We start from the raw sequence: 23,033 nt of genomic DNA on the forward strand, positions 1-23,033 counted from the left end.
GATGTTGCCAGCTTTAATCTCATTAGGAGACATTGGTGAATCGAAAGTCAGGTTTATGTTTCTGGTAGGAACAAGTTTTCCATCCCTATGCGCATTAATTCTCTTAGCAGCAATCACTCCTTGTGGTTTTAGTTCAGAGCAGATGTCCTCCTCGGTAACCTCGAGAAGGTCCCACACTGAAATGACACCTCTCGATGAGTTAAGTGTTCTATGTGGTGTCACAGTTATTGGTATTTCTCTGAAAGATGTTGCTCACAATAGCTGCTCAGAATGCCTGTGATTTTTTGTTTCAATTGAGAGGTCCCCAGAACAGAGCCTCTTAACTAATTTAGGGGAACCTGCTAACCTCTCTAAATCTTTCTGAAAAAAAAAAAAAAAAGGCGACATTTTTCCAATAGGTTTTTCACTGGTGGAATGAATGATTAAGAATCTTGGGACAGGCCCTGATTGTATTTCAGTTTGTTGTCTCTTAGGCACCATGGCACGTTCTGTTTCTTCATTGTTACTTGCAGATAGCGAATGGGTTGCAGCCCCTGAAGAAATATATTTAACAGTATTCATATTAGTTTTGTTGTGGTTCAGTGCCCAGACTCCCCACCCACCATGGAGTCCAAAGGGATGCCTGCTACCCAGCAAGCAATAAATAGGCTTGGGAGTGGGATGCCAGGGCTACCCTGGCACCATATCTGCACCACTACTAGCATGAATCCTGTCCCTTGGACAATGAAAGTAGGGGCATGGCATTGACACAGATGACACTTGCAAGCAAATCCAATAGCCAATTTATCTTAGCTGGGCCATCCAGGACCACCCGTCTTGTCAGTACTAAAGTGGTGTATTGAGGCTGGGTCCCTCAACCACCAGGATCCCCCTTTTGAATTTCCATAGGTTGCAGCGCATGGCAAACACACCAGATTCCACTGTGTTAGCCTGGAACCTAGGTTGTTGTTGTTGGCGGTGTGTTGTTTAATGGCACAAGGGCTGCTAAGGCCATATTGTGCCTTGGAACCTAGGATGTGCATGGGGGGCCTCCATTAAAATCTGACAATCAGTCAGTAACATCATCAATTGTAGCTTCTGGCAAACACACTCTGGTTTGGGACCAACTATTTTTATTACAAAAAATGTTTTTATAACATACCAACTGTCCAGTGTAAAGTGTGTTTGGTGTCAAGAGGCACCAGGGGTTTCCCCCATCTCTGCGTTGCTTGCATTGTGATGGCTGTGCCAGTTTACTGGAAATGCCAGAGATTCAAAAGTGTATGGATATTGTACATGTGTAGTGTCATGTACCGTTGTTCATCCGGTCATTGAGCTGCTGGACCCCTACTGAGGCCCAACATTGCCCCACTTTCACCCTGTGGAGGCAGACCAGGAAACACCAGTAGACTAAGATTTACTCTGGCTGTCCGGTGTAGTGAACTCAGGGTAGTGGAGAATGAAAAAGATCTGTAGGTACTGTGCAGTCAGATATGAAGTTTTCTCAGCAGTGCAGACGAGCTGCCAGAGCAAACCATGGAGTCTTGTCAATGATATACAGGAATTTTGCTAGCACAGATAAGGAGGTAATTATCCCTTTGTATAAGGCAATGGTCGGGCCACACCTTGAGTACTGTGTACAGGTCTGGAGGTCTCATTTTAGATTGTAGTATGTAGAGCTATTGGAATGAGTAGAGAGCAAGGGCAACAAGAATGCTTAGGGGAACAAAGAGGTATTCTTACCAAGAAAGGCTTAAGTTCTGCAAATTGCAGCATCTGGAGACTAGGCACATGTGAGGTGATCTGATTGAGGTGTATAAGGCTTTGAATGGTTTGAGCAAACTCAATGATGATGGAATTCTTCCTCTTGCTCAGAATATACACTCGAGGGGGCTAAAATTCAAATTGAGGAAAGGTAGTTGCAAAACAGATGTTGGAAATTTGCCTTTAGCCAGCAAGTGATTGATTGTTGGAACAAACTTCCATCTGTCATTGTGGAAGTTAGCTTAAATAAATTCAAGGAAGAACTAGACAAACTTTTGGAGTGAATGGATAGGGGTTTTTTTGGCTGATGCTGTATAAGCTTGCTTTCTTGCATCATATGCCACTGCTAATGCTAAAAGTGTATTATTCACTTCCTATGATGTAATGGGGTGCATTCGGAGAAATTATAAAGTCTGAAACATACACTTTTTTAACAGCCAGGAAAAAAAAAAAAAATATATATATATATATATTCTGGTAGTTAAATAATAACATAATTTTTACCTCCTAAGCTAAAATGTAGTTTATCTGGAGAACTTATAAAGTCTTAAAGATACATATTTTAAAAGATACATATTTTCAGCCTGTACAATTGTGCATTATTCTGATTCAATTTAATTGAAATTCCATAATAACATTATTCTGCTTGATTTTTAATTGAGTATTTTATTCTGAACAAAAACTATATGCAAGATTTGTCTTAAAAATAAACAAGGCATCACTTTTTCATTTAATTTCCTATTTCAGAAATGTGAACATCTGTATTAGAGTGTGAGATTATTGACATCATTGTTGTGTGTACACCAATGCTAGGAGTTTGGTGAATAAATTTGATGAATTTGCAGTGTTGTCCAAATCATCAAATGCAGATATTGTTGGGTATTGTGTCACACAGATATATGTAATGCAGAAATGGAATTTGGGAAGTACAATGTGTACAGGAAGGATAGGCAGGATAGGAAGGGAGGAGGGGTTATGCTATTAGTTAAGAAACAAAAAATCCAAGGAAGTACAGCCAGTCGACATGAGTGGACAGAGCAGTGTCAAGTCAGTTTGGTCTGGGAAAGCAAAATTGAGAGTATGAGTGTGTTATAGGTCTATTGACTCTGATCAGTATAATGAACAACTGTAAAGAGAAATAGAGTGGGCCAGTAAATAAGAGTGTCGTATAATGGTGGATTTTAATTTCCCAGATATTGACTGGAATTTGTGGGTTGGTTACTCACATATTAGCAAGGCTTTTGTGGATTTATTGGATGACTGTTTTCTACAGCAGCATGTTCGGGAGGCAAATAGAGGGAGTATTACTCTTGATTTGATTATCAGTAGTGATTATTCATGCATTAAGAATCTGCAGATAAAGGAACCACTAGGTGGCAGTGATCACAGTGTGCTGAAGTGGGATTTATTCAAAGACATAACTACCATCAGGGGTAAAGGGAAAGGTTTTTGCTTTCGTAAAGGTGGCTACGGCTGAGACAGTATTTAAATACTATACTGCGGGACCAACTGATGATGTTACCAACAGCAAATTCAAAATGGGAAGCATTCAAAGAATTAATCTTGGAAGCTACTAGACTTTTCATACCAACTAAGAAATATTCTTCAAGGTTTAGTCCTAAATGGATGTCAGATGAACTAATGAGACGTGGCACAGAAGAAAAATGCACGGGATACATATAAATTAACATGTGACACAGAAGCCTATGATAGATATAAGCTGATCTGTAACCAAGTCACAAAGGAGGTTAGGCAGGCAAAGGCAGATTATGAGAAATATTTAGCAAAGGATGCAAAGAAAAAAGTAAAGAATTCTTTACTTATATAAATTCTAGAAGGAAGGGGATGAATCAGATTGGTCCACTTGATATCGATGGTTCAAGTGTTGATGATCTTGTTCAGGTAGCTAACAAACTAAATGGGTATTTTGCATCTACATTCACACGAGGAGTTATTCAGGGGGGGGAGGGAATGACAGAGGTGAATTAAACTTTGGCAGTGAGCTAGATGATTGTTTAATAACTGAGAGCAAAGTGGAGGAGAAATTGCTGAAGATATACATAAGAAATGCACCTGGGTTCAGTGGCATGTTATCCTATAGGCAAAAAAGACATTTGCCTAGGGCCATGATCAGATGGGTCCCCAAAATCACTGTTTCAAAAACTAATTGCTATTTTTCACTAATATTTTTTTAAGTGATTTTGATTGGTAACTGAACTTTCTAACTGCCAAGGTCAATGAACTTGAAGTTTAATTTGAAAATTATGCTTTTTTCAAAAATGGTTTTATCGACTTTGATGAAATATTATATTTAGTTCTTATGTCATATAATTTATTTTTGTTGTCACAATAAAATGAAATCGAAAATGTTCTTTATTAGTTTTTTCTATAGATGGGGCCACCAAATTCCATACTGGCTTGGGTGCCATGAAGGTATAATGTGCTACTGCCTGGGGTGGATGGAATCTATCCAGTTATATTAAAGTAGGCAGCAAAGGAAGTAAGCAAACCATTAGCCCTAATTATGAGAGCTTCCTTGGACTCCGGGTCGGTACCCATGGACTGGAGATGTGCAATGTGACCCCAATTCACAAAGGAGGATCAAAGAGTGATACAAGTAATTACAGACATGTTAGTTTAACTTCTGTTCAAGGGAATTTAATGGAGGCACTGGTTAAAGAAACACTGCAGGATCATCTAGACAAGACTTCAGTTATAGCTCGGACACAGCATAGGTTTGTTAAGGGGAAGTCTTGTCTGACCAATTTGATTGGATACTATGATGTGGTGACAAAGGAACTGGATACAAAGAATAATTTTGATATCATATATTTGGATCTTAGAAAGGCTTTTAATACTGTTGCACATGGAAGACTGGTTGGTTTTTTTTTTTTAGGAGCATTAGCAACTAAGGCCATATTTCTCCGGGGATATGCGGTGGCCATTCCCTGACCTTTCCGCATCCTCTGTATTTGGTGTCACGGGCTCGAACCCTGGTCTAATCAAGAAGCTTGTGCTATGCACTACTGCTTCTGCCCACCTGGCTACGGAGGCGCCAGGTGGGCAGGAGCAGTAGTGCATAGCACACCTGGATACGGAGGCGCCATGGATGACTGCTGCACAAATTGGAGCAGTTTGGCACTGGAGGCAATTTGCTGCTATGGATAAAGGGATAGTTGAGTGGTAGAACACAGAGAATGGTAATCAATGGACACTGCTCTTTGCGGACTAATGTTATTAATGGAGTCTCCAAAGGTTCAGTGTTGGGTCCATTGTTGTTTTCTTATTTATTAATAAATACTGGGAAAGGGAAAATGAGAGTAGATGTGTGTTCTAGGCCTAATGACTCCGATGAGTACAACGAACAAATGTGCAGAGAAATAGAGTGGGCCAATAAATCAGAATGACTTGTAATGGGGGATTTTAACTTTCCAGATATTGACTGGAACTTGTGGATTGGTCACTTGCGTGCTAGGAAGACTTTTGTGGATTTTTTGGAGGATTGTTTTCTACAGCAACATGTTTGAAGGGCTACCAGAGGGGGTAATACTGAATCTGATTATCAGCAGTGATGACGCATGCATTAGGAATTTGCAGATAAAGGAACCACTAGGAGACAGTGATCACAGTCTACTGATGTGGGATTTACTTAAAGATGTAACTACCATCAGGGGTAAAGGGAAGGGTTTTTGTTTTCGTAAAGGTGACTACAGTGGTCTCAGGGAGTTTTTTTGAATTCTATGATGTTAAAAGCAGTGATTTCTAAATGGGAGGCCTTCAGGGAATTAATCTTGGAAACTACTAGGCTTTTCAAGATTTAGGCCTTAATGGATGTTAGATAAACTAATGACGCTCGTGGCAGAGAATAAAAATGCGGGATGCATATAAATTAGCAGGTGACACAGAAGCCTAAAGTAGATATAAGCTAGTTTGTAATCAAGTCACAAAGGAGGTTACGGAAACAAAGGCTGATTATGAGAAATCTTTGGCAAAGGATGCAAAGAAAAACAGAGGCTTCTTTACTTATGTAAACTCTTGAAGAAAGGGGATGAATCAGATTGGTCCACTTGATCTTGATGGTAAGACCGTTGATGATCCTGCTCAGAAAGCTGACAAACTGAATGAGTATTTTGCATCTACATTCACACATGAGGATTTCTATAAGGAAGCGGAGGACAGAAGTTTACTAAACTCTGACAGGGAGGTAAATGATTTTGTAATAACGGAAAGCAAAGTGGAGGAGAAATTGTTTAAGTTAAAAATAAAAGCAGCACCTGGGCCAGATGTAATCTATTCAATTATATTTAAAGGAGGCAGCGAGGGAAATAAGCAAACCCGTGGCCATAATTTTGTCCTCATGGACTGGAGACATACAAATGTATCCCCAATTCATAAAGGAGGTTCAAAGGGTAATGCAAATAATTATAGACCTGTTAGTTTAACTTCTGTTCCGGGGAAAATAATGGAGTCACTGGTTAAAGAATTGATGCAGGATGACCTAGACAAGAGTGCAGTAATAGCTCAGACACAGCATAGGTTTGTTAAGGGGAAGTCTTGTCTGACCAATATGATTGGATACTAAGATGTGGTCAAAAAGCAACTAGATGCAAAAAATAATTTTGATATCATATACTTGGATTTCAGGAAAGCTTTTGATATTGTTGCACATGGAAGACTGTTGTACAAATTGGAGTGGTATGGCATTAAGGGCAAGTTGCTGCAATGGATAAAGGGATGGTTGAGTGGGAGACAGCAGAGAGTGGTAATCAATGGACACTGCTCTATGTGGACTAATGTTATTAGTGGAGTACCCCAGGGTTCGGTGTTGGACTCGTTGTTTTGTGTATTTATTAATGATATCGACGAAGGTATATCAGGCTTAATGTCCATGTTTACAGATGATACAAAGGTTGGCAGGGTTGTTAATGATAGTAAAAACAGTATGCTACTGCAAAAGGATCGAGAAAAGTTAGGTAGATGGGCTGAGAAGTGGCAACTGAAGTTTAATATTGACAATGACAAATGAAACGTACCATGTGGCGCTACACTCAGGGAGGTGGAGAATGAAAAAGACTTGGGGGTAATTGTGCAGTCGGATATGAAGTTCTCTGAGTAGTACAGATGGGCTGCCAGAGCAAGTCATGGCGTTTTGTCAATGATATATAAGAATTTTGCTAGCAGAGACAAGGAGGTGATTATAGCTTTGTATAAGGCAACGGTCAGGACCCACCTTGAGTACTGCCTACAGATTTGGAGGCTTCATTTTAGGACGGATGTAAAGTTGCTAGAATGAGTACAGAGAAGGAAAATCCTGTCTAATATCCTGTCTTCACCGATGAGCGATCTTACGTTGTAACAGGCCAAGTTCAGTTTCCGTGCATGGCAGCCTGGTCGTACCCAGAGATTCTTAGCACCCTCTGCTTCCACTCTGATCCTCTCGCTGCCATAAGAGGGGGAGTGAAAACCGCTGGGGACTGAGGGCCATTTGTTTCGTTGTGCTGTCATGTGCTGGAGGGTTTTGTCTTTTCCTCTTCATGCCGATCAGGCGTCTTGAAGAGAACCACTCTATACGTTCGTTGCCACCTAGGTGATGTAACAGGGCTTACCATCAAGAAGGTGTGCATGAGTGGATTTTAGGGAGGCAGGCCAACCAGACTTCTCCTAAATATTCTGAGATAGAAAGATATTGTATCCATCATTGTTTTAGACTGGGTGTCTGATAACACATAGAATACTTGTTACCCTCTAAGCCCCTCTTGCATCATATGCATTTGCTAATGCTAATTTTTCTTTTAATTTCTGAACTTTAATACATTTCATTGTCAGAAATGTCTTCAAGTTTCAAGGGTTAACTTTTTTTTTCTTAGTTTGCCACAATATATTTGAAAGTAATATGTTATTCTACTTAATGATTTTTAAAGTTTCGAACATGTAATTAACTGAAATTAATTATAAAGCTTCCAACACGAATGTCTTGTTATTGCAAGGAGAAATACATGTATGATAACTTTCATATCTGTAATTTTCTGAAAAATTAACTATTTTAAACTAACCTTTAGAGTAGTCAATGTTTTCTTATTCTCTCCCTCAATAATCTGATATGTGTAGGGCCACTGCTTGTGTTAATGCAAGTATAGCAATATTTTTAATCCTCAGGTATTAAGGTCCCAGACTGTTATATTAATCTGTCTATCTTCCAAAAAATCAAATATATTTTTGAAAGGAAAAATTTTAAATCAATGAACACAATTCTCTTACATCCGAGATGTCTAGCTGCAGCCATTTCACCATTTAACCTGATAACAATGCATCTTCAAAATTTTCTAGTGCAACATATAGTGAAAATCATATACTACTGGCATGCCATATTTTTTGCTGGTTGACAGCAATGTCATTATGCTCTCTTTTAAGTGAATATTTTGTGAATTCTGGAATTTCTTCTGTAATTGGAGCTGTGAGCTGATTGTAATTATAATTGTGAGCTGATTTACTACAGATACTCCCACGGGCACTGTTCTTCTGAATTGGCTTCTATAATTCCCGCTCTCTCTTTCAAAGCAATCTGAACATGTGCCGTAACCAGTCAACATCCTTTTACTGTCCAAGTTCAAACTCACAGAACCAACTTTTCTTCTTCCTCATTTATTCATTCAGTTTCTGTTTTCTGGAACAAACTTCCTTTTAATGTATTTCCTGAAAATTACAATCAACAAAAGTTCAAGTCTAATGTCAACAAGTATCTTCTTTCAACTTTTCAACCTATGCATGGTACTAAGTACTATAGATTCTAAAAAAAAAAAAAAAAAAAAAAATAAGTAACTGTACTTAACAATGGTGCTTGAGAATCAAAAAAAGCTTAGTATGGAAAACATATTTATTTAACATGATATACTGTAAAATAGTAAACTAATTATAAGGAATTGTGGTTTCTTTCTTTGGCAATTCTTTACTTTTTATTTAATTTTATTTTACTTTATTGTTTATTATTATGTATATATTTTGTAGTTTACAATAATATACCTATGTAGATACATAAGCAGATGCCAATATAGAATTTTTAGTGTGAACCCCCAGGGCTTCGCGAACCACTGGTCTAGGATAAGCAAGACCTTGCCCATTTTGCCTTCTTGTTCATGATACTTCTTGACATTTGCAATAAAATCGTTAGTAAACCATATTAGATTACAAAGTGTGTTGAATAACAGATTAAAAAGTGTTATGTTTAGTTAGTATTGCATGTATATATATTAATTAAGCTATGTACATAAGGGTAAATTTATTTTTATTATGCTAACCTGTGGATAATATTCTTTTGATTTTCACGTATCATTTAATTTTGTTAATTGGTAAGGTAATAAAAGTGTAAATTTGTGCTTTATGACTTCATTTTTACAGCCTTTGAATAATATTTCTCTGATTTTTGCTTATTAGAATTGCCGTTTAATAGAATCAAAATTAAATTCGCAAACATGATCACAGTAACTGGCACTTACTGTAATTATTTTATGGCACCAGCATAAAAAAAGAAAATAAATGCTGGCTCATTTGGGTTTTCAACACTCTACTGTATCTTGATATTTTCTATAGTACTAACTGATATTAAATTTTATATAAAGTTACAAAATAGAAGCTATTTACTAAGCAAACACGTATCTCAATATGCTATTAAGTCTTCACCTACAAAAAGAAAATCATTACACAGATAATTAATTAACAATCAAATAATCCAAACAGCTCACCTGTGTTAAAGATTCCACTTGTGCCACCTTTTCTCTTTCATTTTTCACATCATCATCTTCTTCACATGGAATGTCTGTATTTGTAAAAGAATGGTTTGATATTCTAAAAAAAGCTCTCCATCCCTTTGATTTGACAGTATCAAGGACATATAATAAGATGCAAAAAATAACAATATCTGTTGCCATCTGTGAAAAAAAAAAAAAAAAAAAAAATCACTCAACACAGAGATAGACCAAGTGTACAAAAACTAAAATGACAGTATTAACATAATATCTCAGGCTGTGCTGGTTTCATAATTATATGTGTGTATACATCACACACACGCGTATCCAGGTATCATCATAACAGTGGAGGAGGGGCATGACGACAAGGTTTTTTTAGATAGACCTAGGCATTAAGGGTAAGTTGCTACAGTGGATAAAGGAATGGTTGCGTGGGAGACAACAGAGAGTGGTAATAAATGGACACTGCTCTTTGTCGACAAATGTTATTAGTGGAGTTCCCCAGGGTTCGGGTGTTGGGCCCATTGTTGTTTTGTATATTTATCAATGATATTGATGAAGGTATATCAGGTTTAATGTCAGAGTTTGCAGATAATACAAACATTGGCAGGGTTGTTAACAACAGTAAAGACAGTCATCATCAGCCATTTTCAATCCACTGCAGGATGAAGACCTCTCCGGCAACTTTCCAGTTCCTTCTGTTTTGTGCAATGGCTATCCATTTACTACCCACAAACTCATGAATTTCATCTGACCATCTCCGTCATTGTCTTCCAGATTTTCTTCTAGCTACTCTTGGGTACCAATCTGTTATTCTCTTACTCCACCTGTCATCATGTCTTCGAGCTATGTGTCCTGCCTAAGACCATTTTAGTTCTTTAGTTTTGATAAGAATGTTTGCTGCCTAATCCATGTGTTTCTCTTGTTATATAACAGTCTGATTCCCAATATAATTGCTGAGTGATTCTCAGCTTCTCCTCCATTCTTTTAGTGAGTGCCCAAGTTTCACTTCCATAAGTCATGGTGGGTAGTATACATTCATTCATTATTTTACATTTCAGTCAAATTGGGATAATTGCTCCTCGGTATGTGACTATATTTCCTGATTGCTATCCATCCAAAATTTATTCTTCTCTTGACTTCCAGCCATTTATCATTATTACAGTTGATGACTTGTTCCAGATAAGTATATGACTCCACCTTTTCAATTACTGTTCCTTCTATCATTATATCCCTTTCTATGGCATACTTGTTCATCATTACTTTTGTTTTAACCATATTCATCTAATTCTTTGGGATCGTGGCTTATGACTACAATGCCATTTGCAAATCATTTGTTTGTTTGTTATTTGGTTTTTAAGAGCATTAGCAACTAAGGCCATATTGCTCCGGGGATATGCGGTGATCATTCCCTGACCTTTCCGCATCCTCCATATTTGGTGGTCACGGGCTCGAACCCTGGTCTAATCAAGAAGTGTGTGCTATGCACTGCTGCTCCTGCCCACCTGGCTACAGAGGCGCCCCCTGCAAATCGTAAATTGTTTAGATACTCTCCATTCACATTGCCTCCTTTCTGCGACCAGTCTACTCTTCTGAAAGTTTCCTCAAGGGCACCAGTAAACAACTTCAGAGATATTGTGTCTTCTTGTCGAACTCCTTTCTCAATTTTAAATTTGCTACTGTCTTTGTCTAGTATAATAAAGGTGATAGCATTCTCATATATTTTCTTCAAAACATTAATATATGTGGTATCTATGCCTTGTGTTTCCAGTGCCAAAACATTGCCTTATGCTGTATGGAGTCAAATGCCTTTTCATAATCCACAAATGCCAGGCATAATGGTGTTTTATATTCATTTGCTTTCTCCATAGCTGTGACATTATGTGAAGGTGATCAATAGTTGAGAATCCTGTCCAAAATCCAGCTTGCGATTTTGGTTGATTCTCATTAAGTATTCTTTCTAATCTGTTAGTAATGACCCTTGTGAACAACTTGTAGATGTGGGATAACAAGCTAATTGGTCTATAATTTCCAATTTCTGATTTATCTCCTTTCTTATGCAGCAAAACTATGATTGAAATATTCCACTCCTTAGGCATGAGACCTTTTCTAAAGCATTTTGTGCCATGTCTCTCCCTCCCAATTTTAACAACTCTACAGTAACTTCATCTTCTCCGGGACTTTCTGATTCTTCATTTTTTTCAACGCATGTTCTACCTCATCAGGAAGGGTATCAGGTATGTCATATGTGTTACTAATTTGCGATCCATCTTCCCCACTGCTAGCACCATTCCCTCACTCCTTGCATAATTCTCTAAAGTAGTCTTCTGCTATTTGAATTATGCCTTCTCTGCTATTTATAAGTACACCATCACTATTCTTCAGTTTCAGTATCATTTGTCTTTCTGTATTACTACTCATGGCTGCTGATTTAAGTCCTTTGTTTTCCCTTAATGCTTGTTCTACTTTTCTCGTGTTAAATCTTCTTATGTCCTTTCTGAGTCTCTTTCTAATGGCTTTGCATAACTCAGTATACTCAATTTTCTCCTTGTGAGTGTTTATCTTGCTCTTCATTTGTCGTTTTCGATTCATCATGACAAGTGTTTCTTGACTAATTTTTTCTTCTTTGGATTTCTTGTCACCTATTGGTTTCTTGGGCTTTATCACTTTCAGAAGTTGTAATATTCCTCATGAATATCTTGGTCATGAGCAGTCTGCAGAAGTTCAAACTTGTTCTTAAGTTCCAGTACATACTGCCTTTTCTCCTCTTCTGTTATCTAAAAGACCTTTGTATTATTTACTCGAGTCAATTTTTTCCTTTCTTTTCTTACATCTATATCAAGTGTGCATCTTACCATTCTGTGATCACTTCCAACATTTACCTTGTTCAAGACAGAATATCATTCACGATATACCTTTTTTTTAGTGAGGATGAAGTTGATTTCATTTGTTGTTAATCCATTTGGGCTCTTACATGTCCACTTTCTGTTCACCCTTTTCTTGAAAAAAGTGTTCATTACTGACAATCCTCGAGATTCTGCAAATTTCACAAATCTTTCACTTCTTTCACCAATTCCAAAATTTCCTATAGTTCTCCTTTCTGCACTGTTTTGTCTCTTTCCAACCTTAGCATTGAAGTCCCCCATAATGATAGTGTAGTGGCTTTTTCTGCTCATCTAGAAGACTCTCAATTTCGGTGTACATTTCTTCAACCTCTTCATCATCACAACTCAATGTTGGTGCATAAGTCATTATAACCTTTAGCTTGTACCTCTTAAGAGATCCTCAGTAGTAGTCTTGACACCCTTGGTGATGTACTTTTGAAATCCAAAATGTCGTTTTTTATACTTTATGGACCAGAAAGCCAACTCCACCTTCGCTGCTTTCACTGTTTCCATTGGTGATCAGTATAATTTTCCACTTGATAAACTTATATGTGATTCATTTCTTCTTCTTGTTTCAGCCAAACAAGAAGAAAAAATGAACAGATGAAAAGAAATGAATGTAAAGACAAGAAGAAAAAATGAACAGATGAAAAGAAATGAATGTAAAGACAGTATGCTACTCCAACTGGATCTATATAAGTTGGGCAAATGGGCTGAGAAGTGGCAACTGAAGTTTAACATTGACAAATGCAAAGTACTGCATATGGGTAGCAATAGCCGAAGAGAAACGTACCAACTGTATGGTACTACACTCAGGGAAGTGGAAAGTGAAAATAACCTGGGAGTAATTGTGCAGTCAAATATGAAGTTTGCTGAGCATTGCAGATGGGCTGCCAGGGCAGGTCATGGAGTCTTGTCAATGATATATAGGAATTTTGCTAGCAGGGACAGGGATGTGATTATCCCATTATATAAGGCAACGGTCAGGCCACACCTAGAGTATTGTGTACATGTCTGGAAGCCTCATTTTAGGAAGGATATAGAGTTGCTAAAACGAGTACAAAGAAGGACAACAAGATTGGTGTGGGGAACAAAGGGGTGCTCTTACCAAGAAAGGCTTAAGTTCTGCAAATTGCAGTGCCTTGGAGAGTAGGCACCTGTGAGATGATCTGATTGAGGTGTATAAGGCCTTGAATGGGTTCAGCAAGCTGAATGCTGATGGGATTCTTCCTCTTGCTAAGACTAAGAACCTAATGGGGCACAGTTTGAGCAAACTGTGCCCCATTAGGTTCTTAGTCCTGAATTGAGGAAAGATAGTTGTAGAATAGATGTGCGGAAATTTGCCTTTAGCCAGCAGGTAGTTGATTGGTGGAACAGGCTTCCATCTTTTGTCGTGGAAGCTAATAGCCTAAATAAATTTAAGCTTGGACAGGCATTTGGAATGAATGGAGGGGTGAAATGGGAGAGTTTTTTTTTTTTTCTGGCTGATGCTGCATAAGCTTGCTTTCTTGCATCGTATGCCTCTACTAATGCTAATGGAACAGTTATATGCATGGTTAAGGAAGACATATGCCCCCTCTGCCCCCCTGAATACACCCCTGCACACACTGAGTTGGCTGTGCATTAACGACATCTACCTAATATCTCGTGGAGACACCTTTTGTCTGTAATATAGTTCATACACATCTTGGAATGGACTCAGCAAGGTGCTGCAGGGTCCTGTACTAGTGCTAGCAATGCATTGCAAAATTTGCCCAGCAATGCTCGTGCACTGTCAGGTGGATGTTCACAGCATCAAATGTCCTTTTCCAGTAGGTCCCAAACATACTCAACTGTGTTGAGATTGTTGAGTTGGGGCCATGGGAAGATGGAGAGTTCATTGTTATGATCCTGAAACCAGCAGTTAGCAATCTGCTGGGCCTGTGTCAAGGTGTATTGTCTTCTTAATGACACCAGAATTATCTGGATACACTGTCATCATGAAAGTGTTCTTGGTTGGCGATGAAAGAAAGGTAGGCATTCCTATTGAGCTGTTGATTAATGGTGATCAGAGGACCCAGGGTGTATCACAAAAACGGTCCCCAAACCGTAACACCACCACCACCTCCAGCCTACCAAAGACCAATAGTGCAACATGAGGCAATGCCAGGTGCTATGGGCTCATGTTGCTTTCTCCAAATGTGGATATGCCCATTGATATGGAGTTGGAAATAGGATTCATCAGACCAGGAATCTGTTGAATGACTGCCATAGCCTGTACAAGCTAATGTCCAGTGCATAGTCCATGTAGATATTGGTCTTGCTATTCCTACATTGTAATGGGTGGTTACCTGGGACACAAGACTTTCACCATGGGCATTAACCACATGTGGTTCTCCTACTAGTGACCTTTGGCTGGTTGTTTGACTACTGTTGAGTCAGTTATGGTAGACTCATAACAGTTCAGAAGAGGAAGACTTAACCGTGCTGGCTGTTGTTGAAATACTGGCACCTGCATGTCATGCCCCTAACGTTTCAGGTTCAAAGTCAGAAAGATCTCAATGCCAGCCCATTCTTCTTCACAGACACTCAAAAATCAATTGTCACATGTGTGAACTACAATCTTATTTCAGCTGTTTTCGACTTTGAGCTTTGACCAGTATCACAGATCAGTCCATTTCTACGTGGGGAAGGGGGGTTGCTAATCCATACTAACTCAGTGTATATAATTGTGATGCTACACATATATTTCCAGAAAATTACAACCTACAGATATTCAATTCTAATGTCAACAAGTATCTTTTGTCTTCTAAGGACAGAAGATACTTGTAGATTATATTATATTATATGGTAGAGTCCATTATGGTTGTAGTGATCATATTGCTATTGCAATGGCACTATCCCATAATCCATATATTTAATATTAAACTGTTATACCATTTTGCCATATTTATTTCATTTCATCATTCATATATTATATATATATATATATATATATGAGGGGTGATCATTTAATTTGCAGACTGGTGCAAGATTTTATGCTTACCGTACAAACTTTCCATAACTGCTGCTAGAGGCGCTCTCCCTTATTGCTACTGAGCAGATTCTGTGTGCATATGCCAATACTTGTCGAGTTAGCGTTGTGTGAAGATTTGTTTGCCGCTCATCACTGACGATAGTTTTGAAGCAAGTATCATGTCGGACATACAGATTGAACAGCAATATGTGATTCATTATTGTGTCAGATGGGGCTTAAATGCATCGGAAAGAGTTAAAGAGATGAATGAAGCATATGGTATTGAGGGTCTTGGTAGGACAGCCATATTTAAGTGGCACAAGCAATTCAGTGAAGGCCATGAGTCTGTTGCAGATGATCCAAGACCTGGTAAGCCTTCCTCCTCAACAACTCCTGAGCAAATTGCAAAAGCCTAGGAAATCTTGGATGAAGACAAGTGAATTAGCTTTGTGAATTAGCTGTTAGAATGTCCATTTCATATGGTAGTGTTCACAATATTGTGAAAGATCACCTGAAATGTCGAAAATCTGTGCCTGCTGGATTCCACACAATTTGACTCGAGAATAAAAACAGCAAAGAGTAGACGTACAAAGAAATGCTTGATCGTTTTGAAACACAGGGTCAAATTTAACTTCTTAAATCGAATAGTGACTTGTAATGAAACTTGGATCCAGAGACAAAACAACAGTTGAAGAGTGGAAATATTTTAATTCACCAAGACCCAAGAAATTTCGAGCTTCTTGTACGGCTGACAAACAAATGGTTCTTGTGATTTTTGACATAAAAGGCATTCTTGTTACACATTTTGTGTCTCAGGGAACAACTATGAATAAGGAAGCATACTCTGAGGTTCTCAGAGTCAAACTTCGCCACACCATTTGTGAGAAACATCAAAAACTTTCTGGTGTGTGTGAAGTGGTTTCTCCATCAAGACAATGCCAGGCCCCATACAGCTAATACTGTGCAGCCAGTGATCACTGCCATAGGTGCCAAGGTTCTGCCACATCCCCCTTATTCACTAGACTTAGCCCTGTATCAGTACAACAGTGGGTATGATGCATATTTAAATCAGTGTACAGGATATGGGGGGTTTATAAAATAAAGGTTTATGTTCATTTCAGAAGCATACAGATGTTGTTTTTAAACTAAATTTGAGGATGGAAAATTTATTTGTTTTGGCCACCACATTCTCTCAAAATGTAAATGGCCTCACCCATTTAGACTTTTTCTTTTGGGGTTTCATTAGAGAAAAGTGTACAAAACATCCATTGACAATTCAGACAATCTCAAAAGGAGAATGTGTAATGCAGGTGATGAAGTTAACAGTGGCATTCTAAAGAATGTTCTAATTTATTATGTATGTTAGAAGCTTGTATTGTGGCAGAGGGAGGATACATTGAGTTTATAAATAACATTTAAAGCACATGCTGGCTCTCTTTTGAAACTATGCTGCCTACAATCTCTTCTATAAACAATACAGAATGTTGTAAATTATTTGTGTAGTGCTTATCTGCTGTTATGTTATAAGATTAAATTTAACTAATACTGAACTGTGATAATCAAAGTATCCAATCCTTTCATTTATCCCTTTGTTTTCCTGATAATAAATTTATTATTATGCATTTGTATGTTATTTCTTTTGTCATTGTTTGCAAGAGGAGATGCCACACATAATTGCCCTTATACAGCTAGCTGTTCAACAGAACTAAATGCACCTACTGAAAAGCAACCATCACAACTGTCATGTTTGTTTGTTTTTCAAATAAAATAGGTTTACATTCATTTCAGAAGTACACTGCTGATGTTTTTAGTCTAAACCAAGGAAAGGGAACAACTTTCCCATTGAGAAAAAAAGTGATTAGGCAAAATTTCTATTTAGAAATTGTAAAATCTAAAATGGTGTGTGTGTGTGTGTGTGTGTGTGTGTGCACGCGCACACACAACAAACCGAAATATGCACGGACATGTAATGCTGAATTTTAATGCATTAAATGGATTTGAAAGTAGAATAGGCTAATAGTATCATGTTTATAACTTTTTTCTCAGCAAAATTAATAACAGGTTTTTTTTGCTGAAAATAACAGGTGTCAAAAACGTAAAAATTTTTAATTGTCAGATTTAGCATAAAAAATTAACATTACATTTAACAAATATGCTGATTATTAAATGGTCAAACACTGGTATACTCCAAGCAGAATTTAAAAAAAAAAAAATTATAATAGGTCACAAAAATCACAAATAAAGGAATTAATAGGAAGGAAACAACCTGCTTAAATATTGCTATTTTATTAAAATTAATGATGGGAACAGTACACTTGCTAAACAATAGTTCCACATAATAGTGATTTTAATTCTTAGATTTAAATTGTTTTTCAGCATCACATAATAAAATGATTGTTTTAAAAATTTAAAAATACAATAAACTATATTTATACTAAAGTAAGGTGTCACAATGTTAACATGTGAAGAAGAAGCATATTTTCACATATATTTAATTATCAATAAGATATCCTCCTATGGACAGTATATCTCTTTGTTTCAGACTGGGATATGTTTTTATTATACTCTAAATTTTTTTTATTCTTTTGTATTGTATTGTGAGTAGTTAATTGTTCACTGAATAATAACAGAATGAAGGCAGTCTAGATTTCGCATTGTTAAAGGTAGTACTCCTATAATTCCAACTACAACTATAAACAACTTTTTCAACAGGTTTTGATAAATCAAACTAAATTTCAAGGAAGATTTAGTGCAGTACTCACAGCAATATAAGTTATGGAAACATGATTGTCCCAGGAGAAGTACATGTTGTTATCAACAGGATGACTAAAACTATCGAATTTCTGTATTATCATTATCTAAATGAAAAGAAAATTACTAATTTTATATATATAAAAAAAATATATATATATATATATATATATATATATATAAAAGTAATAATATGTATTGTTCTTATGTAAACACACATTAGGATACAAATTTTAAATAAATTTAAAAATGCAGGATACTGGTAGGTGAACAAGATTGGGTCAGGAAACTTATTTTCAGCAGTGGATTAGCTGGTGGGCTACATTTGTTGGTTATCAGCTTGCTTTATTATAAGCTTTGCAGCATAAATGAGTGGATAACAGAAATAAAGAAAATATAATGAATAAAATTGTACAAATATATAATTTTTCATCCATTTTATTTAATTTGCATTTATTAATAATTAATTACTTAATCATATTATCTTTTTTGTATAAAGGAATTTAATTTTTCTATTTTGGGTACTAAATGATGCATATCTGCAGTTGATGACTGTAAATATTTGATGGAAAAGTTGTAAAAGGTCCATGTAAAATGATCCTTGAGGTTTTCACAGACATTCTCTCAGATATGCCGGACAAGCTGTACTTGCTACCTGGGAACCTAAAACGCTGATGGAACTGATATTTGGGTGACATTCAAGTCAAGAAGACCCAATTTCGGTGAAGTCCAGATGGTCTGTGACAGCCAAATCCTCTGCTTGCACCTTCATAATGGTGGGACTGTTAGTAATCCTGGGTATAACCTCCATGCACAAGCACACTGGGGGTGACCACACAAGTGTGAAAAAAGTAAGCAGGGGTTGAGGTGTGGTGCCCACACCACATGAAGGAAAGCCACCCCTCTGTGTTACCAGGCAATACTAGGTGGTAGGTGATTCTCATCAACCGGTGCAATACCACCACTTTGCTTACTGGAGGCTTGAAGTGGTGGAACCCGTGTTTAGTCTCCAGAGCTAAGTTGCGATAAACCCTTTCCCATCTCTGCCATTATGCAGTATGACTGATGACTTTTGAGGTTATGATGAACATCATGGCAAGATCCAATCTTCTATACATTTCAAGGGTACAGCTCTAAAATGGTGTTTGCAGGCCATCCACTAGTTAGTACACCGGACTGAACCTATTAGTAACTCTTAGGAGGTTTCCAGATCAGCTAGTGTATAATCTTGCTACCTCTACTCTGCCAGATAGTGACTAGAGGGAGTCCGAGTAGTGTGTATGCAGGGGGCATTGTCGAGGCCAGGTTATGTCAAGGATCTGGGTATATTCTTACCATGTGTATACCATATCCAAAAATTTCATTACTGCATACAGCATGTCCCCACCCCCAATTTTTCTTACTATTGAATACACCATGAATTGTCAAATTAATTGAGTAGCTTATCTGCCAAAATATCTAAACCTCCAAAACACTTCTTAGTTCATTTCACAAATATGCGTGGTCTCAATTCTAATCTCAACGACGTCCATTTCCAATTACCTAACCCCGTGTACTTTTTCTGACAGAATCTCAGTTATCTGTTGATTCAACTGCTGCTCATCTCAGTTGCCCAAACTATTTGCTGTATGATTCCTTTCACCTCAAAGTGGTATTTGTGCATATGTCCATTCCGATATTCCTTGGTAATTTGGAATCTCTTCTTTTTGATCTTCTCTGGCTTAAATTCTCTCTACCTCATTGTGTCAAATTCATCTGTTGTCTCTACTGTTCTCCCAACTCCACTAATCACTTGGAGCTCTTTGACTTCCTCTCTTTGCAACTTGACTTTCTCCAGTCCAACTTTCATAAGAGTGAGATAATTTTCCTTGGTGATTTTAATGTTCACAACTCCAGCTGCCTTCTGTTTTCTAGCCACACTGGCCCAGCTGGTCGAGATGCTGAGGCTTTTGCAATTACAAATGACCTTGCACAAACTATTTATTTAATTACAAGAATACCAGACAATCTAACCATACAGGCAACACGCTTGATCTCTTTCTCACAAACCACCCTTCCAAGTACACGGTTGAAGTGAGTAGTCCTTTAGGTACCTCAGATCACAACTTGGCGTTTGGAACAATTGGTGGAACAATAAAACGATTGGCAGCATGTGCAAGTCTCCAACGCCCAAGTGAAAACCAAATTCTGACACCAAGAAATGTTTGAATTTTGTGACAAGCATGTGACTGGAATAAAATTATGTTTTGTTTCTAAAGAGGAAATTGAGCAAGTAAGGCCACTTCAAGATAAAAGATTCATTGACGGTCATACTATTACTGGAACAAGAGAAAATCATCACTTCATTCCTATTGATGCAAGACAGATTCGTGTTTGCAGAGTATCAAATGACACACCATCATCATTTGTAGCTCATGCAGATCAGACTAGTGAAACCAATATTCAATATGTGCCAATTGTTAATTTACAACCTGGCCAATACATTGCCTGTATTTACGATAATAATTGGTGGATTAGAAATATTTGTGAAATTTCATTTGAAGAACATGTATTGGCTCGCTTCACTGGCCTGCTAGACAAGATGTCTGCTGGATTCCTGAACAACAAATTATTGCCAATCTTCCAGCTCCAAAAACAACAATGGGACAACAATATAGCTTGCATGAAGTAGTAATATCAACCATCAATGAAAATTCTAGTCCATCACGAAGCAGTGATTCAATATCTTCACACTCACTTGCTTATTTCAAATTGTATTGTGTTTTAAATAAATTTTGTTGCAGTTACAACTTCTTTCAAGTTTAGAAACCAGTAGAACATTATCTTTATGCTTGGAATCCTGAATAAAACCACTTTTCAGGCTTGGGAATTTGCGCTAAAGAAACCCATCAATTTCTTCTCTTGCCATTTGCACCCCATTGTAAAAAAATAGATTTTTTGTGCATTGGCAATATATCCTTTCTCCTTAAACCAAAGGGCTGAGTAATTACAGAAAATTTCACTCTTGTAAATGCAATAGTTCTATCCTTACTGAGATGTGAAACTTCGCCATCAAATAAGTATGCAAATATTATGTGGAAAATATAAAATGTTTAAGGCCATTTTTTAGGCCTTAAGTACCAAGACACAAAACTGAAAAACCACGATTCTTGTTGCTTAAAACCTGCTCTTTCGAATGGTGGCAAAAACGAGAGAATTGAAGGTGTCCCACATTACGATATTTTCCCTAATGATAGGTCAAATTTTGACTTTCAAATTTTGTGTCTATCTTTGAAGGAAAATATCTCAGCCAGCAAACAAGTTAAGAGCTAATATTTAGTTCAGCTGAATTCATAAAGTTAGTAAGTGGAATGTCCAAAGGTTTTTATTTCAAAGTTATGACTTTCAAAAATCTTGCTTAAATTTGTCACGACAAATTTTTGGTGTCAGTTTTAGACCGCATTGTGAAAAATGCAAAGGTTTTTGAGCCTAGACACCAACGTTTTGCATTTTTTGCCAAAAGTTAATTAGGTATAGCAAGTTTCAGAACACTACCTCTCAATGTTGTGCAACGGTAACACTTAAAACTTTGAAAATTTTTTGTGTTTTGCTCCGCATAACACTAGTGATTTCCACAAAAAAGGTGATGGTGCCCCAACCATACTATATTTTTAACTGAATTTTTGCACAGATTCATTTGAAACCTGTTTAAACATCTACACCAAGTTTCAACAAAATTGAAGATGGTTGAGCAGGGACCATCTTCAAAATTAGTTCACTTGGCATGGAATCACCCACAGGTGACTTTACTTGCACTCACATTTGTACATCTTAACCTGGAAAGAAACTATTTACACACACACACACACACACACACACACACACACACACACACACACACACACACACACACACACACACACACACACACACACACACACACACACACACACACACACACACACACACACACACACACACACACGATTTATTGGACATTTTCATTCACACTTAACATACGCTCCATCAAAAACTTTTCCTTTCATACTATCACTGGGTGGGAAACATATTTTAGCTGGCCAGTCTTTATGGGTAGTTGTCACAGTTTAGATTATCGCTGTATGGTTGCTTCTAGTCTGAAAAGCTTTTTGAGAAAATTTAGAGAAGGCCATGCAACACACGTCACCAGAGATGAGAAGGTGTTCATCTCCGTTACTTATTGGTCCTATTTTTGTCACATGTATACATCTGTGGGGATGATAACTGGGGCAGTCGTATAAGACATGGGCCCAATCCTCATCAGCACCACAGGTACATTTTGTGTTGTGTGTGAGGCCAAGTTGACATAGTTTTACATTCAGGGAGCCATGCCATTAGCAAAAATGTAGTGTATAAGCTTGGTGCAAACAGGTTGGAGGTTTGGGGGAGGCTAGGGTTATCTGTGGTAAGAACTTTCTAGTGACATCCCCTTTATCTGGCTGGTCCCATCTATCTTGCCATTTCTGATATACAAAGGTCAGTATCCTTTTCTTTTCCTGTTTAGGATCGCCTGTTAGGTCTATGCATAGTATTAGGTCAGGGGCCACCTGTGGTATCCCACATTTGCGCCATATGTATGCTGTGAAGAAATACAGTACTACTGTAAATGCTAGAAAAGTGTTGTGTGTTGTATATGACATACAGGTTGATCATCACTAATCTGGCCACCGGTAATCTGGTTCCACCGCTAATTCGGACATAACCCCAGGGGCTCACATCTGGTGAGTATGGGCTTAGCAAACCCAGGGTCATGAGCTGGATATCATTATATTCTTCTCTTTCTTGGTGATTCTTTTCTACTTTTCTCTCTCTCTCTCTCTCTCAGGGTAACTCGGGAATGTTTTTTTTTTGGCTGGTGCAGCATAAGCCTCAGGCTTCCTCGCATCATATGGCTAATAA

General features: G+C 37.6%; 1 protein-coding gene across 1 annotated transcript in view; it reads right to left on the reverse strand.

The window, feature by feature from the left end:
* The window catches only part of LOC150091547 (cholesterol transporter ABCA5-like), a 389,022-nt gene that overhangs the window by 114,713 nt on the left and 251,276 nt on the right, over positions 1–23,033 (reverse strand). The window contains exons 20-21 of the mRNA XM_090376152.1: positions 18,128–18,223; positions 9,483–9,668 (exon numbers count right to left, since the gene is read on the reverse strand). Coding sequence (XP_090232278.1) covers positions 9,483–9,668; positions 18,128–18,223 — 282 coding nt within the window. The remainder of the gene's footprint in view (positions 1–9,482; positions 9,669–18,127; positions 18,224–23,033) is intronic.

The sequence above is a fragment of the Mastigoproctus giganteus genome, chromosome 1 (genome assembly GCF_048544385.1).
Source record: "Mastigoproctus giganteus isolate SK-2022 chromosome 1, ASM4854438v1, whole genome shotgun sequence".
Classification (NCBI taxonomy): Eukaryota; Metazoa; Arthropoda; class Arachnida; order Uropygi; family Thelyphonidae; genus Mastigoproctus; species Mastigoproctus giganteus.